The 24612-nt window shown below is 43.1% G+C and overlaps 1 protein-coding gene across 3 annotated transcripts in view; it reads right to left on the bottom strand.

The window, feature by feature from the left end:
* chchd6a (coiled-coil-helix-coiled-coil-helix domain containing 6a) overlaps positions 1-24612 on the bottom strand; it is a 66955-nt gene that overhangs the window by 16533 nt on the left and 25810 nt on the right. For 2 of the 3 annotated variants that reach the window (XM_062541103.1, XM_062541104.1), the window contains exons 5-7: positions 22006-22029; positions 19827-19910; positions 9346-9416 (exon numbers count right to left, since the gene is read on the bottom strand). In XM_062541103.1, the coding sequence (XP_062397087.1) occupies positions 9346-9416; positions 19827-19910; positions 22006-22029 (179 nt within the window). The remainder of the gene's footprint in view (positions 1-9345; positions 9417-19826; positions 19911-22005; positions 22030-24612) is intronic. The other variant, XM_062541105.1, reaches the window with a different exon arrangement.

Genomic DNA, 24612 nt, shown 5'->3' with positions numbered 1-24612 from the left:
TCTATCCCACCCTCTCCCCTGCCCCCCCTCCTTGTCCTGTGGCCCGCGGATGCAGCTTTAGTAGAATGAATGAATGCAGGGAGACAGGTTAAACTGAATTACCGGCCAAGAGGATATTCATTAATATTGCTGGTGACAAGTGAGGCAGCGAGTAACACAACTATGATAAATAACTCAGCGCTACAGGAGTAATGGGTGGAGGGGTGGAGGGGCTGGGGTGGAGGGGTGGAGGGGCTGGGGTGGGGTGGGGTGTGGAAACCCTGGCAACCTCTCCTCATGTCAGCGGGGGGGGGGGATCACGGTATGGCTGCTTCACACACAGCAGCCAAGAGACCAGGAGGAGCCCTTCAGTGCTTCTGTCATACTGTAGATCTGTGCTGAGTGATGTGTTGTGATGCCTTAGTGTTACGGCCGCTACAGTACAGTACAGTCAGAGGGTCGGTAAAGTTGACTATTTTTGCAGTATCTAAAACACCTCTGCTCAAATATTTTGTTGGTGTAATATAACACAGAGTAGTTTAGCTGTTTAACAACACAATACTTAATGGACATTATGAAAACATGTATTTGACGAATAACTAGAACCCCATATGCACAATAGGTGAAGGAACTGACAATTCCACTGCATTCTTTACACTAATCATATGCATGTGACAAATAAACATCCTTGTAACCTTGTATCCTTGTAACTACAGTTTCCAATAAATGCATTTGATTTAGGTATGGTAGGTAGATATGATTTATATTAAAATGCCATTGCCGTGTGAAAACAACTTAACCTACGTTTGAGCGACGATTACCAGAATGCATTGAGCCCTCTAAACTGAGCCCACAACGCTCAGAGAGCTTGGTTTAAGTGTCTAATCAAACAAATCTCTCGGGTGAAGCAGGAATAATTGAATGCTGCGATTAAATTAAGCATTGTATCATGGTTAGAGATATAATTGAACCTTGCACACCTATCACTGTCAGCCTCGCAGGTTGCCAGGGCAGCTTCACTCGCACAGCGCTTTGGCAAATGACGTTCCATTGATTAAGTGAAGAGATGCAAGTGCGGCTTCCTCCCACCCGGGCCCCTCCCCCCCGCCTGCAAAATGAGCGCTTGTCCTCAGAGGATCGGTTGACACTGTGTTTAATTGAAAGACGAATTAAAGTGCGGCTCCAACTTTGATTTTTTTTTTTTTTTCGTTCGCAGGATGGCCCCCGCCATTTCAATTAAAACACGCCGCCACCTCGCTCCGTAGCAGTGCACGTAAAATGATAGTGCTGGAGCTCCTTTTCCCTTTTGGAGAGCAATGCCTTATCAGTGCCAACAATACGACAGGAAGGGTGGAGAGCGAGAGAGGAAATAAACCTCCATCAACGCCCCATCTCCATGTGTTGGAGGGGTGACGCCTATCAGATCCCTCTGTTTTATCCGACACCGAAGCCGTTTTTTGGGGGGTTTAATTACCCCTGAGGGAGCGAGAGACTACAGTGGCCACGTTCCTTTCTTGCTCCGGAAGATAAGAAACTCTCCTTTAATTTAAAATAAACTGCCTTCATCAGGGGAAGGAAAAGGCTTCTGATAGTGCAAGAGGTTTATTAAAAGAGCCTGAAGCAGAAAATTGGCTTGCCTGAGCCAAAGCTGAACTAAATTGAACCAAATTGAAGGTGAGGTCTTTAATAAAAATATTAGCTGAGCTGCTTCCACACTGCTTTGAGGAGGAGAGGCCCAGGCAGCACATGTGAGCGTTGATTTCCTTCCTGGGTTTACACTGGTGAGCAAATAACATAACAGTTTAAGATTAAGAGCTAATTACCACAGTTCCCTCATTAGGTCTAATCCCCGCAACTGAACACTACACTACAGAGCAAAACTCCACTTCTGAAATCTCAGCAGGCTCAAATAATATGCAATGCAAAATAAGAAACTGTAATTGAATAAAAAAAAGAAATGACAAAACATCATAATTTGATTGCCTGCGATTCTTGAAATGTTACAAGAGGCTTGTAAGCAAGAGCGATGACACAACCCTGCGAAACAAACTCCTGTTGAATCTTGAGAGCCTGTGCAGTTGGTAATAAGAAAGAGAGATGCTGCGATTACCACAGGGTCGTGTCGTACAGCCAGTGCACCCACAAATCTCCGATAGGTGCAACCCTATCAAGATCTGTTGAAATCCCTGTCTGAGCAGACTACACGGGGGAAATAAATAAATAATCAAAGAGAGGGAAACGGAGGGGGGGGGGGGGGAAGGAAAAAAAAACCTCTGATGTGTAGTGCAAGCCATGGGGCTTTATCAGTTCGACGAGTTCACTTGACAGGTTCCCTGAAACGGAGGGTCTAAAATTAACTAGATTAGAGGCGCATTTTCCTTGACCTCGGCCGAGCAGTGCGCCGGGCTGGCAGACGCGAGTTTCCCCGGCCTTATCTGCCTCGGCTGCTTCTGAAGGCCTGCGGTCTGACAGCTTTTCAATTGACTGAGCACGGGGTTTCAGCCGCCCCTCCCCCTCCTCCTCCTCCACCTCCTCCCCCCCCCACCTCACCTGCAGCCTCCTCTCTCTCTCTCCTACGATGGGGGAACCACTTAGACCTGTCAGCCCTGGAGGAGCTGGCTATAGAGGAGCACACAGGAGTTGTGCTCGGAGGTAAGGAAACTGACAATGGTGGTAATTAATGCAGGGCCAGACTTGGCTTGTTAGACCTCGGGGTTAAGAGTTCCCCTCGTCCGCCTGCGTGTTTCCGTCTCTGACCCTGAAACAAAACGCTTCCCTTTTGACTCACGTCTCACGTCTCACGTCTCGCGTCTCGCGTCTCGCGTCTCGCGTGAGCCATCAAGACTGCCTCGTTTACCCAGTCCAGCTACACGGAGACAGGTGTAGTAGAGATGTTGTCCGCCCCGTTGAGTAAGGAGAAACAAGGGAGGCATGTTTGTCTGGGTCTGTTGTTATGGTCCCACAAATCGGAGGGTCTGTCACTGGGCTCCTTCTCGCCGAGCAGCAATTTAAACTTATGTCAAGAGGCACCTTCTTCTCAAACTTCTTTTTAAAACTTTGCTGAGGTCTTCAACTCGTCCTCTAGTTACTTGATTGTCCTCATTTCTTCAATACGGTATTTTGCCATACGGAATCTCAGCTAAAGACCATTTTTTATTGTCTAAACAAATGACAGATGCATCCTGATTTTTCATTAAGGCTCCAAGCAGTGAATCAGCTGGATGGCTGTTTTTTTTGTTCTGATTCTTCATTTTCTGAATGCATCTGAGTGCATGATCTCACAAAACTGAAGCTTTCCATATCAGTTGATAGAGGGGTGCAATAACAAGCATGTTTACATTTTTTGCTCATCTCTTGCAAACATTTTGAAAAATTAGCCAATTCCAAAAAAATCCGAAATTATACCAATGTATTAGCCTGGGCATAAACATGCTGCCTTGTGCACAATTTAGAATAACTATAAACATAACAATAAAAACCTCCACACTGACCAAAGAGTGATCCCCAATGATATCATGTCGTTATAGTTATGTGTGAATGTCGTCATCCATATTAACGAGAACAATATATATATATTTTTATAGCTATCGTTATAATTATCGTTCATGATGTGAACAGCCCTTACATTTATTTCACTCATCATTGTCAAAATAGATTTGTGAGATGTTTTACTGTTGCACATAAATACAGTATGTATTTATGGAAAATGCATATAAAATTGCAGGACTTTGTGTTGCTAAATCATTATTTTCAGGAATGCAGAGCTGTGCAATCTTAATCTCACTATATTCATCTTTTACTATCACTATTCAAAATGGCCAGCAACAATTCAATTTCAGCAGACATTGTAAATGGTAGATGCTCCTGAAACTTCATTGGTTCATTCATCTGACACAATGGGTCAAAATGGGGCTCTACAATTGGCACAATATCTACAGAACAACTCCTAGCGTGACATTTGTCATGTGTATGTGACCCATCTCCTCATATTTCTTAAACTGGCAGTACGTCTAAATTTTTCAACCTGTTACACCTAGCAAATCGTTCAACCTTCTCTCACTAGGGGATGCTTCATCCAAACAGCTTAGATTCCGATAATCACCGCTTGCAGTTATAGTTTCTTTATATTTTTGGTAGTTTACTGAATTCAACCATTCTGAGATACCCCTAATGTGATTTTCTTCTGTCCAGATAGGGCACTGCTTCTCTATAATGAGGTACCAATGCTCTGAAGGGGAAAAAAATACAAAAAAAGTAGAGATGCCTTGACGAAAGGTCTAATTGGCTGCTATTTTTTTGCTGAATTTCACCAGGTTGGGAAGCCATGCTGACCAGACAACATTTCATCTTCTTTTGTTTCCCCTCTCCTTTTTCAGGCAACCAACTCTGATGCATAAGATCAAATCCTGACCTATCTCAGACAGTTTGACAGAGAAGTAGCAATGTCAATCTACAGCTCAGGCGACATTTCATGTCACCTTCAGCTATAATAGGGTTCAGGGCAGCTCCAGTGGGTGTAGCTGCATGTCCTCATTAGATACAGCCCTCCAGACAAGGCTAGATTGTGCTGCATAATTCCTGTCATCAAGAAAAACAGCATCCCAGTGACAATGATTTGAAAGGACAGGAGTCCTACCAGAAGGAGAATCCTCGTTGTTGTGACAGTGAGGGAAATAGTATGCATACACTCCCTCATAATATATGTTTTTCTTTTCTAATGATTTTTGTTCCATAGGTGCAGACAGGGCTTCCCACGTTTATTAATGACCTTTTCGCAGTACACATACTGTTTTGCAGATGACTAACAAAAAAATAACACTTGCTCGTTACTTGCACATCTATTTTGGTTCTGAGCTAGGCCTTCAATGCTGTTCTAAACAAAGGTCTGAGCAAATGATTTGTTGACATTGCAGTGCTTGCATAATGGGGATGAAATGACATATGACATACGTATACTACTGTGACAGACTGATAAAGAAGAAGGGACTCTTTCTCTTTTAAGACTGAATGGACTCATTAATCCAGTTAGCCTCACCTTTGAAATTGTTCTTTCGTTTCCCATTCTAATTAAAACCCCCAAAAGACAAAGCTGTGTCTTTAGCCAAGACATTCCCCCGCAATATATTTCACATTAACATTTTCTCTTGGGGGGACATGGACGCAAGACTGGCACCTGATGCTAGAGGCAGTGGTAAGCTTAAAGTGAGTCAGATGCACAAACACCGGAAGGGGGGATGTTGAGGCAGGCTGAGCTGCGATTCAGCCAGAGAGGTAGCGACTGGGCAAGGGGGAGAGATTAGCGCTGGGCCTCGCCATGCTCCACGAGTCTCTGGGTCTCTCGCAGGCATGGCAACACAGGCAAGATGAGCTGCGTCTCTATCCGCACCCCTCCAAGTCAAGGATTAAAAAAGCAAGGGATTAAAACATCAGGTATGAGGGGAGAGCAAGGGGGGGAGGGGGGGGGGCAGTGCAGGCGAGGGCTGTGGTGCGACACGCAGGGAATACAAATATCAGCTGCTGGTGTGCGGCGCGCCTGCCGGCTCTACAACTGCTGTTCCTGTCCCACGAGAGCGCAGCCAGTTGTAACCCATGTTTCACTGACTGAAGTTTCAAACAGGAGAGTAAAGCCGTTTGATGAGAGAACTGAAAGAATTTTAAAGTATGCGGGCTGGAGTCATATCGAGTCATACAAGGTACCGAACAGCGAATCTATTCTCTCCACTTAAGAGTATATAGGCTAAAGCAGATCAAACTTCTTTGTCCTGTGATTTCAGAGTTTGGGGTTATAAATCCCACCCGCTATGACCACTATGCCCCTAACACCCATGTAATGTCCTTGTTAGTCCCTGCTGAACTCTTGCTATCCTCTTCAGCAATTAGCAGTTCCTTCATTCCATTTAACAGAGCTGCAAATTATCCAGAGAGTAACAGAAGCGCCAAGCATAATTTGAACAGAAGTGGGAAGACTCTGTAGACTGGCAGATTCCTAATCATGGACACATGCCAGATTGTAGTCTATAGTTTGAGAGGTGCTGGGCTAAGGCGTGTAAGGTCTAAAGCCAGTGACCTAAGTAGTTAACAGCCAGCCAACTTCTATTATTAACACCATCATCAACAGAATTGGAACATATAAAAGCCAGCTACCTTGCTGATGATGAAATATCTCACTGCATCATGCCCAAAAATACAGTTCTGTGCGTTTGTGCAGGGTTTCCAACAAGGATGACAAAAATAAATAATGATGGTCTGGGCAGCAATGATATTGGGAACGACAGATGTGCTTCTCTCTTCCTCATCGTCAGGATGTTCTACAGTTGAGGCTATGAAAGCTCACCCATAATGTCAACAGCAAAACCATAACAAATTATAGATATGCCTGAGTCGTCAGATTTGTTAGCATGGACTAGCATTTAGCAGTGCATGACTGGTGCAGTTAGAGGGCATCAGCTGCTAGGCTCTACAATCTAAACATTTCTTGTCCGATAGTAAACAATCCACAAAACACGTTTGCTTGTGCTAGTATCTACATCTCCTGCATAATCTCCTCATTGATCCCACAGAAGGGCTATGGTAACCGAATAGCCGTCAGTGGAACCATGCCAGAGAGAAAGTTTTGGAAGAAAAGAGAAATGTACACACACAGCGCACACACACCCACACACCACACCCACTTACATGCGCACATTGGCTAGCTCTGGTCGCAAGATCTCGGAACGCATTGCCATATTTCCTGCCTCCTTTCGATGACTGTGCGACAGCTTGACAAGTCATGTTCCCGATGCACACGCATGAGATTAGCTAGTCAAATCCCTGATTAGCAGACTGTAGGCCTGTGCTGTGAGCTTAATCAAACGCAGCACAGAGCGGGGCTGACAGAGGCTGTGTTCTACGTTCTACACATCTGCGCTTCGTCACATCACTCGGTTCTGTGCCTCATTGGAGAAACTTGCCTGGAGAGTCTCCAGTTGACTGAGGAGGCTTGATTAGTGTTTGTTTTAAAATGGTGCTGCTTTCCATGTCTTAACTTCTTAACGGGATTAATTGATATCCTGCAAAGTTTCAAGTCATTTCTTTCCCTGTAACTGCAGGCTGTCTCTTTTAGCTTGTACCAAACAGTAACACAATTAGATAGACCCAGTTCAATATTACCAATGCAATAGACCATACATTCATGTCAAAGGAGCCTACAATGATGATGTCGATTAACAACACAATTTTACTTTTGAAACATTTTGTTGGAGGCGACCGGATCCATGACAATGACAATTTGGAAAACTCAACTTTCTAGAATTGTGGGGTTTTGCTCATCAAATAAGTGCATACTTAGGATTTCATAGTTGTATCCTGATTTTGAATTTGTTTAAACGTTGGATAGAAAAATGTTAGATAGATCATTGAAAAATGGATATTTGGGGAATTTATCAGATCACATAGTCTAGGCCTACTATGCCACCAAAGCATCTAACTATAGTCAGCCCCAGGCACAAATAGACACAATATTATTTCCAATTTTTCAATTATCCATTTTCCTATCCAGCATTACACATATACAATATCAGGATACAACTACAAAATCCTAAACATGCATTTATTTGACGAGCAAAAAAAACACAATTTTACAAAATTACAAAAAGAACTGATAAGCTTTACACGGACTGGAACTCCACCTAACCATGCATGAGGCACCAGCACACATCAGATTAGATCTAAGGTTTTAATCATATGTAAATTGTAAAGGCATTAATCATATTTAATGCATGCACTACACTACATCATTCAATCTATATAAGTATTTCCCAACCTTTTTTCCCCCCTTGCCGGTGTCTAAGACAAGCCAGGGCCCCCTAATAAAAACTCCTACCCGCATACACACACACAAGACATTGTTTTATTCAACAATCGGGGTCCGGGGATGAATTACCAATGCCTAGCCTAGCCCAACCTGAAGGCTGCTTATGCAAGTTCAGAGGTCAGGTAATAAATAGCTACATGAATTTAAATGTAGAACAAAAATGTTTTCATTTTGATTATACAGAGTTTTGATTATCCAAGTGGGTGTGTTATTGGGCTTTTATACATTTAATGCGCACAAATATAATTTTGGTAACCTCACAACTTCAGCCCAGGCAACATTATGTGGACCCCCCCGCAATGTCTGGCGCCCCTAGTGGGGTCCCCAGACCCCAGGTTGGGAACCACTGATCTATATTATACAACACTACACATACTTTGCATTAAATATGGCAGTTGTTTAAGAGACTATTTTCACATCAGTTGAAGGTAAGTTTTGGTGGACTGAGGGACCATCATTCAATTTGAAACATATACAGAGAGGCATGTATTTGTTAAAAAGGGATTTTAGTCTGTTCTCACTGTCTTAAGCTTCCAAACAATCTGCATTAATTACAAGGGCCTCTGATACTGTGATGCTGAGGGAGAAAATGAGCTCTGAGTCTGCCACACTGGGAGGGAAATGAATTGAGGCTAATACATTTCCTTCTATGGCTTTCTTTGTGTGTGTGTGTGTGTGTGTGTGTGTGTGTGTGTGTGTGCATGTGTGTGTGCATGTGTTTGTGTGTGCGTTTGTGTGTATATATGTGTGTGTGTGTATATGTGTGTATGTGTGTGTGTGTGTGTGTGTGTGTGTGTGTGTATGTTTATAAAAAGAATGTGGAGGGCTGCTATGTGGGTTTTACTCCCAGGGACTGCCACAGAGGTTAACAACTGCAAACCACTCTCCATATTCACAGCTGGCCCTGGGAGGGCCTCGGGTGATAGGAGCCTTCCGTTGCGCTTTCCCCCCAGCTCATTTCATTCACCTCGCTCTGATGTGTGGAGCACCACGTGTGGGTTATTGATGTCTGACAGAAAATGCATTACTGACACCAGGAAGAAAGTTCTAGCAATAACTGTGTACCACAGCAATTGCGCCAAAACCCTGACTACAACAATAACTGCTTGTGCGACAAAACTGAGCACGGCTATGACAACAAGGGGGAAAAAAAAAATAATGGTCTCCAGACAATTGAAATGTTATGCGCTTTAGAGGACCCAAGTCAGAGATTTCATATCAGATAAAATGACCTTGTGATGAAAATCATACTATTGATCTAATGCAGAAGAATGTTATCTCTCATTGCCAAAAAGCACACATTCCTACCAGAGTTGACTCCATTGATATGCCTGATGCAAAACCCAGGGGATAGTTCCTAATTATGTTCCAACATCAGTCAAGTCAAAATACTGCACTGCTCCCCACTGAGTCATTTCGGTAAATGGGGAGTCAATGTCTTTTGGGATGTGCGGCTGCACTGATTGGGCCCCATTTTGGAGTCGCTTCCCTATTTCGTACGGCTGGCCACTTACCTCACGTGGGACTCTGACAGGGTGGCAGCCGAATGGAACTGCTCATGGGTGGCCTTGTACCGCTCCACATTCTGCAATGAAAACAACAATCGTGGGACATCAAAACATTGTTGTGAAGGGAAAATGCCACATTAAAAATGATGCATTAAAGCACACTGATGCATACTGTAATATATGGTGTTCACACAGGCCGATCACTGTTTCAGTAACAGGCAGATGCAAATCACACATGCAATCACCTACTGTTTTTCACAGATTTTGGACAGCACATTTTAATTATGTTGTACAATTGATGAACACATTATATTGGTCTGTTTTTAATTTCATATGCCATCAATCAATTAGCTTTTAAAGCTGTGTGCTATCTATTGTGTGGAAAATCATATTTGTCCTCCAATTCTTCAGGAGAAGGGAGCACGAAGAACTTGTTAAGTTTGAACATTGCCTGGCTCATGTGATGGTTGACATAATGTCAGATTTCATTTTTTTTTACTACTGAAAAAAATCTGACACAGGCACGAGAATGCTGAGAAATCAAAAGCACAGGACTATGCCGTCTGCATCCCCAGAAGATGGTGTTATCAGATTGCTTTCAGAAAAACACATCCAACAGTATGTGGGTATGTATTGAAATCCAGATGAAAACATAGGGATATTGAAACATGTACATGATCACACACACACAGCACCAAAATCACCTTTGAAAGCAGATTCTATGAAACACTAAGCCTGAAGAAAAATGTAAAGCTCCACCAAGGTTCTGCTCCCATGCTGTGCAATATATGAAACTGACTGTCATCTTTCCACACTCACGAGGATTTCCAGATGAACTGTCTCTCAGAGGGGGAAAAAAAAACCCTCTCTGTTTAATGAGGTAAGCACTAGAAGCCTGGGTTCCCGTTAATTATTTTTGACCTCCCCCAGTGTGTGAGTGTGTGTGTGTGGGTGTGTGTGTGGGGGGCGGGGGGTGTATAGGGATGAAGATTTAGGTGGATGAGTGGAGGCTGATGGTGCTGGTGTAAATTAAGAAAGTCAGTCAGGTGAATGATAGAAACGGCACAATCCAAACAGAGCCTCATCAATTCACACAGAGGAGGACCAGAGGGAGTTCCATCCAGGCTTCCGCATTTAACATAATCTGAACCCATCTCCAAATTCGACATCCCCAAAGAGGAGCAGAGATTGACCACCGCTCACCATCTCCATTTGTGCCAGGGTAATATCCATTAAACAGGGCACAAGATGGATCCATTCAGCCAGAACATCAGAAACTGGAGTGGCTCACGGTTTTGGTACCAGAGTATAAAGGGCAGGTGAACCAAGTGCTTTTCCTGTAGCTATAACGTATGATGTGACGTAAACATCCTACAGGGACTATGCACTGCATTTAAGACTCAACTACAACACATGAGTTTGTACATTTCTATATTTCCTGCAAAAGGCTGTTGTTAAAGAGGCTGGTGGAATCTGCTGACCCACAGGCCCAAATAGATCTCCTAAATTGCCTTGCCTTTCCAAAGAGCGAGTTGACAGCTTTTCATCTCGAGCCAAAGAAGGAGCCAAAATGAATGTTGTAAAACAAAAACTTAGTTCACCCAACTCTACAGATCTTCTGAACATTTAACATGAACAGTGCTGAAAAGCAGACAGATGATGTAAAAATTTAAATTTACTGTAAAAACCTCCAGGACCTGTGACGATTTGCATTACTTCATATAAACTTCAACATTTGCAGTGGTTTCCCTATACCATTTGGCATGTAACATTAGGCAAATCACATAATATAGAAGTAGACTGGGATTATGGTTATGGTTATGGTTATGCTATTTGGCAGACGCCTTTGTCCAAAGCGACACACAAATAAAAAACACTATAAACTGTGAACAAATTCAAAAGCTGGTGAAAAAAACTGCACAAATTCAAAACTTCAAAAGTAAGGACAATAGCAATATAAACAATAAACAATATCAATTCAAGCAAACCTAATGAAAATAAACAATATAGTAATAATATATTAATAATTAATATAGTAAGTATACTATAGAAAGACCAATAACTTGAGAAAAGATGACTGGAAGGGACACAGAGACCAATCCTCTGGGAGAACTCAGTGGCATGCCAATGTCGTAGCATTAGTCGGCTTTGCCAGCGCTAATCTAGCAACTGGCACCTGTGTTACTTCTCTGCCCTCGTTTGAGTCCCGTGATTCTAATCCAATCGATAGGTTAATAATCTGTTCCGGAATACTCTGCACACACTACAAGGAACATGTCATACTTCACACCTCCACTAGGGGCTCTACTCCATGACATGCACAGAATCTGGGACCGGTGGCATGCTAGTGCAGCAGATTAGTGAAAAAATCGTTCACTTTGGTATAGAAGCATGAAATTTGGCACAGATACTCTCTAAGGGCCATTATTCTGGAAAAAGCCGCTGGCCACTCAAAAATTCAATATGGCGGCCAATTTTCAAGATGGCCGCTATTTCTGTCAAATGCAACGCTTCACGATGGCGTAATTACGGACATGCAAACGTTTTGCTTTTCTTGCTCAAAATTACTGGGAAGAATAAAAATCCAGCACATCGTACAGCAGCAATAGTCCTCCTTTGAGTGAACAAGACTGGGCCGATGTTACATCCATCCAGGACTATCTCCTTAAGCACTTGCCATCACCATATTAGACTAGACTAGACTAGACTAGACCTAGACTAATCACAAAGTTGTTTTCCATGCATATTTCTTTCCATCCTTTTATTTTCATTTCAGTCTACGTTATGGATGATAGGCTAAAACAGATTTGTAGCCTTGATGACAACAGGTGAGCAGGATCTCTGAGAAAACTGCAACGACTTGCCGTAGTCTCTCAAAAGTTTCTTTTTATAAAGTAAAGCAAACTCGAAGGCTTGAGTCACACCTGAAGGACATGCACTCCACTGTTTACAGTTCATGCAGACTTCCCAGGTGAAAATGAGTAGCCTATAGTGGTAAACTCGACAGTGAGTGTAATGCATCATTAAAATTACTACAGCCTCTCAATAATAACAAAAAAAAACTTCTCCTTTGAAAGTTCACTTTCATATTTCCATATAAAATCCCTGCACAGCAAAAACGGCATTTTCATGTAGAAAGTGTCTGGTACAGCACTCTGATTGTGAGGGTTTTCTCCACCCCTTGCAGAGCTTATGCTGCCCCTGCAGTTTAAAGCAGAGCAGCGGCATTACACCCCCCCGAGCCCCTGACATGTGTCTTCATCCTCTCGGCACACTGGGGGAAAAATAATAATCTGAAAGTTTTTTTTTTTTTTTTTCTCCCCTCAAATTAAAATGCATTCGTTTGCCTCCCTTAAGCTTTGAAGTAAATGAATTTGAGATTTGTTAGACCCGGCGAGCCCGAGGCAAGTGGTGCTTGCTTGCTGCAGCATTCGCTCCCACTCGGTCCAGGTAAAGGCTTTTTTGCTGCAGCTGATTCAAAGCCGGAATGCACGCAGATATTTCCAGCGAGGAAGCCCTCACCAACAGCATGTCAGTATGCCTGTCAGCATTTCAGGGAGGATTATTATCTCGTACCCACGCCGAAGTGCTTCAAAGTGTTTTGCAACCGGTGACAAGAAATAAGAGGGGAGGGGTGGTGCGGGGGGTGGAGGGAGGGAGGGAGGCTGGGGAGAGTCTGAGCACGGAGCAAAGGGAGAACGGAGGCAGACTCGAGTGGGGAAGCCAGTGGAAGGCTTTAGAAGGATTACAGAGACCCCTAATTCAAACAGTGGCAGTATGTGGCTGTTTGTGACCGTGCAATTTTTTTTCTCTCCCCCCTTCCCTTCCACGGTTCTGCGTCTTCAGGAGACTTTACAGACATGAGGCGATTATGTGTGGCGTCTCCTGAAAAACACGTTTCCCCTCCCTGATAAGAGCCCCTCGCCGCCTCGGTCCCCGAGAGCCGTCCCCTCTGTACACTACCTGGGCCTGGCAGATAGACTGCTTCCCATAAACGTCTCCCATCCACTTCGCGAGCGAGTGAGCGAGCGCCGCGGTACGCAGGCTTGAAACAGGTTAGGCTGAGAGGGGTCTGTCACAACTGCCACCAATCCCTCCGCCTCGCCCATGTGACAGCAGATGGGGCAGACAATGCCAACCAACCACATTATCCATACCCCTGCCTCTGACTGTGGTCACATGGCAGCTCAATCCCGATGGCAAACACTCGGGAAGCCGCGGTGCTGCCAGACTCTGATCCCTTTGGCAAACGGCAAGATTCTTGTAATGAGGTAAACATAAATAGCAGGACATCTGACACACACACACACACACATCCTCTGTGCCTCACTGTCACATGGAGAGAAGAACATTTGTGGCTTGGGCGAGAGAGAGGGGAAAAAAAGGCCCTGCTGTAGAATGTTTATAATGATAGCTTTGTAATTAGCACTTTGTCTGGGCTAATCCAGGCAGCCGGTTCCTGCTCCGAGCCAACAGGAGAGACTGACACAATAAAATGCTACGGCACTAGTTAAAACACACAATGGAGGCAGATATGCCTACAGTGCCTGGTAACAATGGCTTTTAATTGTCGTTGCTCAGATCTCTACGTGCTACTGAAAAGGCTTCATAGAAAGGTTTGAATTTAAAACATGCAAAACAAACAGGGTCATAAAACTGCTTGTGACGTTCAAAACGATGGGTAACTTATCATCTGCGACGCGGGGACATTGTGGTGATTTTACTTTGAATATTTTTGAAATCCTGACAGAAAGCTACTGAACTGCTAGGATAAACCAATTTACGACTGAAATTAAATCGTTTCCACTGGATGTGTATGGATGGTCTACACTTCAAAATGTTGGGTCGTGAAATTGTTTACCAAAGGGCGTGGAACAAATTCCCACCCAGAAAGACAGAGGGACCAAACCGTTAGAGCAGCAAAGCCACCATGAAGCTCATTGTATTGTTAATATTTCCTTCTGAAAGCCGTTGTTTTCCCACCATTACATCACTAGTATCCAGAGATCCACCCAGTGCAATGCAGTGGGTCCAAAAGTGAACAAAGATGCAATTCCTCAAGCCAGTGAGCAAACATTATTCTATCCTCTTACCACAGCTCAGAGGGGACAAAAAGGCAAACACAATACAGAGGAATTACCTCTGGAGGGGAGCCAGGTAAGCTATGCTAACTAGGTTCTCTCTGAAAGGGTTGGCATGATAGAGACGCAAACATTTCTCATGAAATTGGTGTTCAACAGAGAGGCAAATAAAGGACAATCATATAATAGCATTTGTTTTTGGTTGGTGGCAAGTGTTATTCATAAACTGCGGAGACGATGGACTTTGCCATCCAGACATCATGTGGAAACTGCAAACACAAACACCTTAAAATGACATCACTGCGTATCCTTGGGGGCACTACTACTATTACAGTTTACTACCGTAATGATGATCTTGTAGCTTTTTTTCCACTTTTTTCCACATTTTATAGGTTGACATTCTGGGATAACTGGTTTGGGAAAACTCAGAACAAAAACAACCCACTTGCAATCAGACTCTCTCTCTCTCTCTCTCTCTCTTTCAGCATTAACACAATAACATGCTGGGCCTCGTTTCCTGCGGCAAGCCAGAGAAAAAAGCGCCTGCTATTTGCCTGCTGTATGTGGATGATAAGACCACAGAGAGAGAGCAGGCGAGTAAGCAAGAAAGAGGGGACAGCGACTGAAAATCGCAAATCTTCGAGAAGCATTCTGACTTCATTTGCCAGCAGTCAGGGGGGCACTGTGGCTTTTGCTGAAGCCCTTTCTGCACCATTGCCTCGCACACTGCAAAGCAAGCCCTTTCCATTGATTGGCTTTTTACCCTTTCTCTTTCAATCCAATGGGGTCAATCAGTCCACTGAATAAAGTACTTTTCATTGTTAGAAAGCCATCTCTATGAGTGACTGGCCATCTTAATCTAAACACTTTGAGCCAGAACACATAGGCACTTGAAACAGGTAAGTCTATAACAAGTCATGATAAAAAAAATCAAAGTGACACTCGAAGGCTTACTAAAACAGATACCGGCTTTCTTTAAAACTCTCACACTGTTCCTACTTCTGTTACTCTCACACTGTCACACTTCTAAGTTTGCTTTACAAAATACTTGCCTTGTGCTGCTCAACCCCCCGAAAATAAATTGATGTCTTTCTGAGCATCCTCAGGGCCTAAAAGACTCTAAAAATGTGAACCAGACTCAGCAAGTGAACAGCCTTCTAATAAACAGTGTGATTTGACTAAATTTGGGGCTGGTAGTGCAGGGTCACTGTATATTGACTTCCTTGCTCTTTATTTTAAACACACATCATTTTATGGAGGAAAATCCATTTTGAGTACATCGAGTTCACAGTTAATATCCATAATGCCTCTTTTGAAATGCACTCACTATGAGAGATATTTAAGCGTGGTGAAAAATATCCACTATCACAATACATACAGATATTGTTGAATCAATATAACCGCATAAAAAGTGAAAAGCATAACAGACAAAAGAGAAGGTATTTTTTAAAAAGTTAATATCTGTCAGATTTTAAACATCTTTTACTTTTAAGATCTGTGTGGGGCTTTTAAGAGTTTTGAAGTTGTCTGATCCTTCAGGCTTTGCCTTCACTGCCATACAGAATTATAAAGAACAGCTGAATGTAAGGAATGATACAAGAGTGAATCCTGTTTTGGACAGATCAACATGTTTTGTGATATGCATATCATTAGCCTGGCTCCGCCTGACTACGTACTTCGGCTCAATTTCATTTCTCTTCATGCTCCGTCTGGTATAGCTTCATTCAGCCTCGTTTACTTCGGCAAGTGCATCTCTGCCCAATCAGCGAACAGAGGGTGTTCCCAAGAGTGACTACATTTAAGTTTCAAGCCTATCGTTATCGTTGTGTCCCCCGTGGTTATCATACGTCATTATCAAACCTAGGTAATTGAACTCCAATGAATTCAAACTTCAGACAAGCGTCCACAAACCAGGAAATAAATGTTTGCCAATGGATCTAGGCCAGACTCTCTGCGAATAAGAGAGTCTTGTGGTCTCCAGGCTATTATATCATAGGCTTTTATTGTGAGGTTGCAGGTAATACCCAGCCCTATTACATGTCACATTAGACTATTAATGTTGGGCTTGGGAGCCTGCCAGCCTCATCTCAAAACATATGGCACAGCCAAAGCCAAGAGGGGGTTGGTGGTAGAATTTGGAAGTGTCAAGGTGACACAGCTTGGAAAATGACAGGTTCAGTGAGTGTAGCATGCTGTTTTGATGGTTCATGGTGCATTACATTAATGCCAGCCTTTCAAACTCACTGTTGTGGTTGTGGCCCACCAGAGTCATCACTGCTGCTGAATATGCAGCAAATCCTTTAGTACTGAAGGTCCTGCCATCTCTTGGAGTTGGTTTATTTTAAAAAAAAATCCCTTGAAATGGAGCTCTGAAGACATGACATCATGTTGTAGTCCATTATAGATTACTGTGTCAGCACAATGTTCCCTTTGAGAAAATAAAACTGAGATTCTGAATAATCACACCAATCAAACTGTTGGCAACACATTAGTCTGAACTGTAACCATTTTGCCCTCCACAGATTTGTCTTCAATGCCGTTAAGAGAGTAAACTATTATTTGGCAATATGGAAACTAACAGAGGCAACAACTATTAAGAGAGCTGTAACAACTATTAATCTATTAATTTCAAAATATATAAGTAATTGACTGAACACTTGTGTGCCCACAGGTCAAGTGTGAATGTCATCACTTCCAGCAAAGGCCTGATATGAGAATCGCCTTGAACAAGAATTGGGTATTGCCTGCTGGCTCTGTGATCAACGCCTCATAGGTGTAAATGACTTGGTGGATGGAGCACTTTCAAATTGTGCAACTCTGTCCACTCTCACAATGCTGCTTTTTCTGAAATCAGAAGTGATTCAGCGCTTCTTTTAATACGTATTAAATATTAGCCATGTCCCTCTGTTTGATAATACAGTGCCTCTCCCACCAACTCGTACCGTCCAGATTTCCTTATCTTGTCCTTGGTGCCTCTCAGCCTACAGACACCTTAGACGGAGACTCCTCTCTCTGCTCTGAGTGAATGTTCATGTTGTGCAGCTCTTCTCTCTATCTCGCTCTAGTTCACACATTCTCTTCATAGGGCAATGCAGGAGCATTCAGACTACTTCATTACTCTAACTGTACTCTCAAAAATCCCATGATATATTCCCATAGACATAACATTTTTTGACACGGAACTCCATACAACATTTAAACAACGATCACGGGGTCTTTACACCAAGAATCTGAATTTATCAGGTGCAAATCTAATGGAAATCCCAAGGACTTATAACAACAGAAATTGTTAAATAAACTCATCTTCCACATGCTGTGCCATCTTTATTCACAGCAGAGCCTGCTGCTACATCTGTGCTTCCTAGAAGTTTCTCCAAGTCATCCTCACTTTTTGCACCAACCTTGATTACTGGTTGGCACCACCGAAGGTTTTCATTTGTGTGAAATGTCAGGGATTCAGACGGGGGAAATGAGGAGAAATGAGAGGTCTCAGAAAACTCTCGGGCATGCAGGCTGCTCTCAAAAATGGGCATAATGATGTGGGGAGCTGCACAGACCTCTGTGTGTGTGTGTGTGTGTGTGTGTGTGTGTGTGTGTGTGTGTGTGTGTGTGTGTGTGTGTGTGTGTGTGTGTGTGTGTGTGTGTGTGTGTGTGTGTGTGTGTGTGTGTGTACAGTTTCCACCCTGTTAGGAGAAAACGAGGGAGAAAACACTAGAGATGATTCAAACCCCAGTATGCCCCAGGGGAGGACTTATCCGCGCCCAATGACAGACATGTTCTGACTTCACTTCCTGATAAGTGACATTTTCACCAATTTTTACAACCGCCATGTTTATTCAATAGGTAGGGAAATATGTTCTCCATCAAGGCCAAGATAATACATTGCAATGAGAGATGAAATGGTAGTGTGAAAGGGTCGATCTACATCAAAAGGCTTATTCATTTTCAATTTATTTTTTTCTTGCTTAATAATATAATTACACACAGCTTTAATGGCATACGCATTTGTAATAACTTGGTGGACAAATTGCCTTTCAAGGTAATTTCTACAGGATAAGCGCTTCCATTACCTGTTTAATTTCTCATGTCAAACGCAGCAACCTACGACAGTCACAATGAGTGATCACAGAGGTTTTCGACTTTTATTGCCATGCATGAGAATCCATTTTCCTAAGATTCCCTGACATGAAGTCAGTACTGTCGTCGACACTGCAATTTGATAACTATCTAATGAATGCATTCTAATAAATTAATCAATACATATCCAATAATGGTGAGACACAATTTAATAATATGATATTGTCAATCTATCAATCTTCATGTATTGTGTTACATATTATGTTTTGTGTTATGTTTTGTGATGTGTCTTTGCTAGTTTTCTGGGAAGTGTAATGAACACTACGATGCATACTGCTTTAAAACTGTGCGTTTAGGAAGCATTCAGACCCCTTTATATGTTACACACATTATAATGGGAAATTGTTTATGTTATAATAAAAAATATCTCCTAAAAATGTGAAAAACATCTTAACATCCTAAACTTTTCATTTTATAGTGATATACTGATTCTTTTTCTGGCGAGGCAGATCATAATCACCAGGTTCGTTCGATCGCTTGTGCCCGTCTAGAGATAAACACCCACATGGCACATGATGATCAAATTGCCTGGCCAGATGACTAAGTGCTGATCATCAATCCTAATATGCACTTATCTTCACGTATGTCACGCATGAGCTATGTTTACGAGTGTTTAAGCCTTGGACTACAAAAATGCTGATTAAACACCCTTCTTAAGTACTGTGCCTATTGTATAATGGAATGTTACAACAATTGCATTGCCATGGAATCACAGATTTGACCTTTAACCCATAGCATGCTTCAATAAGAATGACATAATTTGAAATGGATGCAAAATCTCATATACTCTGGAATCACCATCTGATCCATTAGGACAGATAGAATTAGATAGAAAGACAAGTCTAAATGGGGAGTATTTACTAATATGATAAATGTGTGTTTCCTTCCATAATTTCTCTAATTACGCATATTACTTGAGTAACAAAAATGAACTGATCAAAAGTAATGATTAGCAGTCCTTATAAAACACACTTCAGCATTAGCAAACAAAGGAAAGTTCTTTGCGCTTCTGCAGTTATGCGACAATCCGGTGCAACCAGGCCAGGACAGAGGCGTCTACAAGCGTCTTCATCAGAGTCCAGGACTCTGATGAAGACATTTGTAACGTCGAAACGTTAGTCATGTTTTGCCCCTTTTAAATAAATCCTTAAAAAGACATCTGTGTTGCACCGGCATTCCTCTTCTTTCATACACTTCAGCATTACACAGAACACTTTTCAGCGGACAATATGTAAATGCCAGGAGGTCTTTGTGACATGTGGCACCTACCCTCTTTTCCAGTTGTGCGATCTGCTCCTTGTAGAAGGCATCTAAGGCTGTGAGCTCGGCCTCCTTCTTCTCAAGCTGTTTGCTCTGCATGAAAAAAAAGATACGCACAACTTGAAGGGAACTATGCATGACTGACAGTACTGTATAAGAGCTAAATAAACATAAACAGAGTAGTACAGAAATATTGACAATTTATTATTCTAACCTACATGTTCCATCAAACTATAAACATCAGCAATTATTATACCTTAACTTACTGACAGTACTGTATAAGAGCAACATAAACATAAACAGAGTAGTACAGAGATATTGACAGTTTATTATTCTAACCTACATGTTCCACCAAACTATAAACATCACCCATTATTATACCTTACTTACAAATCGTCCATACAACAAAAGACTTCAAAAAGTCCTATAAATAATTCTGTCAAAATCATTCTCCTAATCATCTTGGCATGCCGGTGAGAACTTGGTAAAAAGTGGGCATCTGGTGTTTGCACTCCCCCAGAACAGAAGCAAGAAGGGGATTAGGAGTTCTTACAAATCAAGCACAGCAAAATTGTAGGATAACAACAACACAAAATCAAGACATCAAGGACCACAAAATGAGCTTTTTGGTGAGACACGGTGAGAGATGAAATGAGATGAGACGAGTGCTGTTGGAGCGAGCAGGTGACAAGTGGGAGTGATGGGATGAAAACTAGACATGCAAGAGCCTATGACACTTTGTCCTAACCTGATCCAAGCGAGCGACTGTCCATGTTGTCTGTCTACACTGAAACCGTTAAATATGCCATTGTGTTGCGTCACGGGATTCCATATTTCTCATTCAAAATAGCAGAGCAATGCGAGCGACAAAAAGATAATAGAAACGGGGCGTCCGACAAAAGTTCTCTCCAAACGTCGCGTTGCGTCGCTTGCAGTCAGGGCACTCCAATTGAAAACAATGGAATTAAAGAGACCCTATGCAACTTTTTCATAGTCATAAAATCGCTTAGAAATCGTTGTTTTGCTTGACTGACCAGTTTCATCGAAAACAGTAATATTTCCTCCCGCCCCCAGTGTCCCTATCCGCTATTGCAAACTTGCAGTTTCTGCAGGAGGCGATCGCTCCTTGTTTACATCTGGAAGTCTGAGATGCGTAAGGAACAAGAAGAACCACGCTTGCAATTTATGAATATATATATAGCCTATATATGTATAAATATACACGCTAAAGCTGTAGGGGAAGCTCTGAAGAGAAATTTGCAAGCATAAAACGAGCAAAAACGAAAAGCGAAACCGAAACCGGAGATGAAATCACCAATCCTGCATAGTTTCTCTTTAAACGGATTTTATCGCTAATGTTCGCTCGTGTCGCGTTCGGTTAGGACACGGTGTTACACAGTTGCAGACGAGAGGAAACAGTTACAGAGTGTACTTCAACTTGAGGTCAACGCAAGACACTTCAAGCGCATCCTAAATGCGTTTAAAGTGTGTTTTAATAAGTGTTTTGCGAATGAAGCGACTGGGCCAAAGACAAAAGGGCCCAGGCCATCAGGAATGCAAATGTGTGGAGACACAAATACATGTAAGGTTCTCAACTGATTCAAAAACACACCCCCTAGACACAACAGCTGCGCTAATGTGTACTATGAACACAAGAAACCCCATGACATCCAGAAAGAGCAGACACACACACACACACACACATTGAAAAAGAGAGCGAGAGAGATGCTCCAACACACGAACACAATGGCAGCATGCTGAAGGAACATGCTTGAGGAGGCGGGGTTGTGAAGGGACCCCCTGTGGCGCTGACCACAGAAGTGGAGTGTGTAGCAAACAGCAGTGCAACAACTCCCCCCCCCCCCCCACACACACACACACCCCGACCCCCCAAAATACCCCCCTGGACGAGTAATCACTGCTTTTAGCACACCCTCCCATCCTCTAGGCTCGGAAAATAACCTCCATCAACACGCAGATCATATGCAATTTTCTAGCTGGGTAACTACGGAAAAATGTAAGCAAACGAGGTGACGGCGGCTGTGCACTTTACAATCTGGCTTAATGTACAAAAGCTGCGGCATCATGGATAAATAATGATACAATAAAAAAAGAGAGAGAGAGAGAGAGAGACACACAGAGAGAGAGAAGAACAGAATGAGAGTACGAGAAAACGAGCGTTGCTTACCCACTCCTCAACTTGTGAAGGAAGCTACAGGGGTTAGAGAGAGAGAGAGAGAGAGGAGGAAAGGCAAAGAAAGAAGCAAAAATACAGTTCAGTCACTGGGGGAGAAAGTGCAACAGTCCTGCGTGGACTCAGCCCCTGAAGGGGGGGGGGGGGGGGGGGGGCTGGGGTTGGAGGTGGAGGTACTGAAGGGTGGAGTCCCTCCTCATAATTGAAAGCACCGGCGAATGCTATGCACGTGTGTCTTGAATAATCGAGTTGTGCTGGAGGCTGTGCTTGCCTAACCAAGCATCGCATGCAGGACACATTATCACACCGGTCGTGGATGAAATTCAATAGGATGAGAATCAGAGAGGAAATGTCTACAGGTTGCTGGGTAACGGCAGTAGATTAGCAGGTGACTGGAGTTCATTCTCTCATTCATTTAGGCGAGAATGGCAGCTACACACAGCATCTCTGAACAACTCTGGCAGGACAATGACAACACTCAATGGCCAAATGGAATGCATACAGTATCAAGGTTCTACCACAGCAAAACAAGAGCAACAGAGAGAGAAGCAACAGGTATTGAAACAGCACACCATTATTGGTACTATTGATATGTTATTACTAATATATTGATGTACGCTATTACATATTATTACTGATATATAGATATTATTACTGATAATGATAACTGCTGCATGAGAATTGTCCATAACCTTGAGGCATCACTTCAGTGTCTACACTTTAAACTAATTAAATTACATTTCTTCATGTTGTTATAAAGGTAGCAAAAGTGTGCAAATGATTGATGCACAATCTAGTGATGCCTTTATTCTTCAATCTAACAATGTTTTTCGGGAAAATAATAATCAGCCGATCAGCAGAACATACATTATTTCATACAGGTTTAATTGGGTGCTTGCATGCATGCTGGCAGAATACTAGGTTGCTAATCACAACCAATCTCAAAACACAGAAACAGATGTTTGCCGGACAAAGCCAGCAACCACCTTTGAAATTCAATCACAGCCATGGAAACACAACTGACAGCACAGAGGGAGTGCTTCAGAGAGCCAGGCAGAGGAGGAGAGAGACGACGAGGCAGCACACATCCTACCCCTGAACTCGCATTCCCTTCCCCTTAATCAGGCTCTTTCCTCCTGACCACACACAAGCCCTTGTCACTTCTTTATTTATTCCCGTTTAATTTTCCGGGAGGAAACAAAGGCGATCTGATGGGCCGCGGTGGCGTCGAAGCTAACGCGCGCTTGCTCCCGGGATCTGGAGCGAGCAGATAATGCCCAGCCAAGCATGAATTACACAGATAAGTCCCGAAATGAAGCCGGCTCCAGAGGCGCTTGCTCACATAAATAAGCCTGGAGTCCGTGTCTGCTTATCAGTTGGGCTCCGTCACCACAAACAGGAGGACGTTGGGATGGATGTGCGTGGTGGTGGCTGGTGACAGGAGAAGACCCCACCAGCCAGAATTAAGGGCCCCGAACTCTGGCGGAGGCGGAAAAAAAGAGAGGAGTAGTCGGACAAGTCTGGAGGGCCGGAGGAGAGGGAATTGTGGGAGTAATGGCTGAAAGGGGAAGGGGACAGTGGCTGAGGAGTTGGAGCCAGTCATTGGGATGAGTCGTTTTCACATGCATGAAGGAAGGAGGAAGCTGTTGGCTCTTTTTAAACTTCCTGTCTGATGAAAGATCGGCAAATCCCAAAGAGTGAAAACAAGATAAAACATGGATTAGACCGACCACTCCTGTCAACGGACAGGAAAACAACCGAGGCGAAGAATACTGAAGAGAAATAAATTACTAATGAAATCCATGTGTCCTCAATTTCAACAATAATACTACAATGTAGACAAAAGAAAAAAATAAGTTACAATGTTAACAAACTCCAGAGCCATATCCTATACACATTATCTACGTATATTTTTGAAGATATGTTGTTGATGTATGCTTACAAATACCTTAACAACAAATCTACACATAATTCTATGATTATGGTTATGGACACTTCTGTCCAACTCACTTACCATGAAACACACATACGCACACGTCCAGGACACACTCCGTCCTGCTCTGCTGTGCTAAAGTAAACAGAGCAGCCGCCCCCCCCCCCCCCTCCACACACACACACACACACACACACACACACACACACACACACACACACACACACACCCATGACTAGGAGGTGTTGTGCAACCATCTGATCTATCGGTAGTATCTCAGGCCTGCCGATGCTGTTTATTTACTCCAGCGCATTTATTTAACACATAGCTCGAGGCCTGGCAATAAATTAGCACTTAATAATCAAACTGATTACCCTGAGTGCGAGCCGTCTGGGGAGGAGAATGTGGGCCACCGGCTTCTCCAGCTAGCTTTCCACGCGGTGAATTATTCCGCTCCTGCGCCGAGCACCACCACTGCCTTTACTCACACGGAACCCAGGCTCCATGACAGGCCAGAATAATATAGGAACACTCACAGCAAGCGCACGCGTGTATTGAGCGCATGGCCTGACCCCCGCGTGTTCAGAATGTGGAGTGCCAAGGTACAGAGACAAGGAAGGCTTGAAGGAAGCAACCGAACCGTTTGCTAGTTTGAGAGCAAATAACAA

Source organism: Sardina pilchardus, chromosome 7, assembly GCF_963854185.1.
Source record: "Sardina pilchardus chromosome 7, fSarPil1.1, whole genome shotgun sequence".
NCBI classification, from domain to species: Eukaryota; Metazoa; Chordata; class Actinopteri; order Clupeiformes; family Clupeidae; genus Sardina; species Sardina pilchardus.
This window is presented reverse-complemented; position numbering and strand designations above follow the sequence as displayed.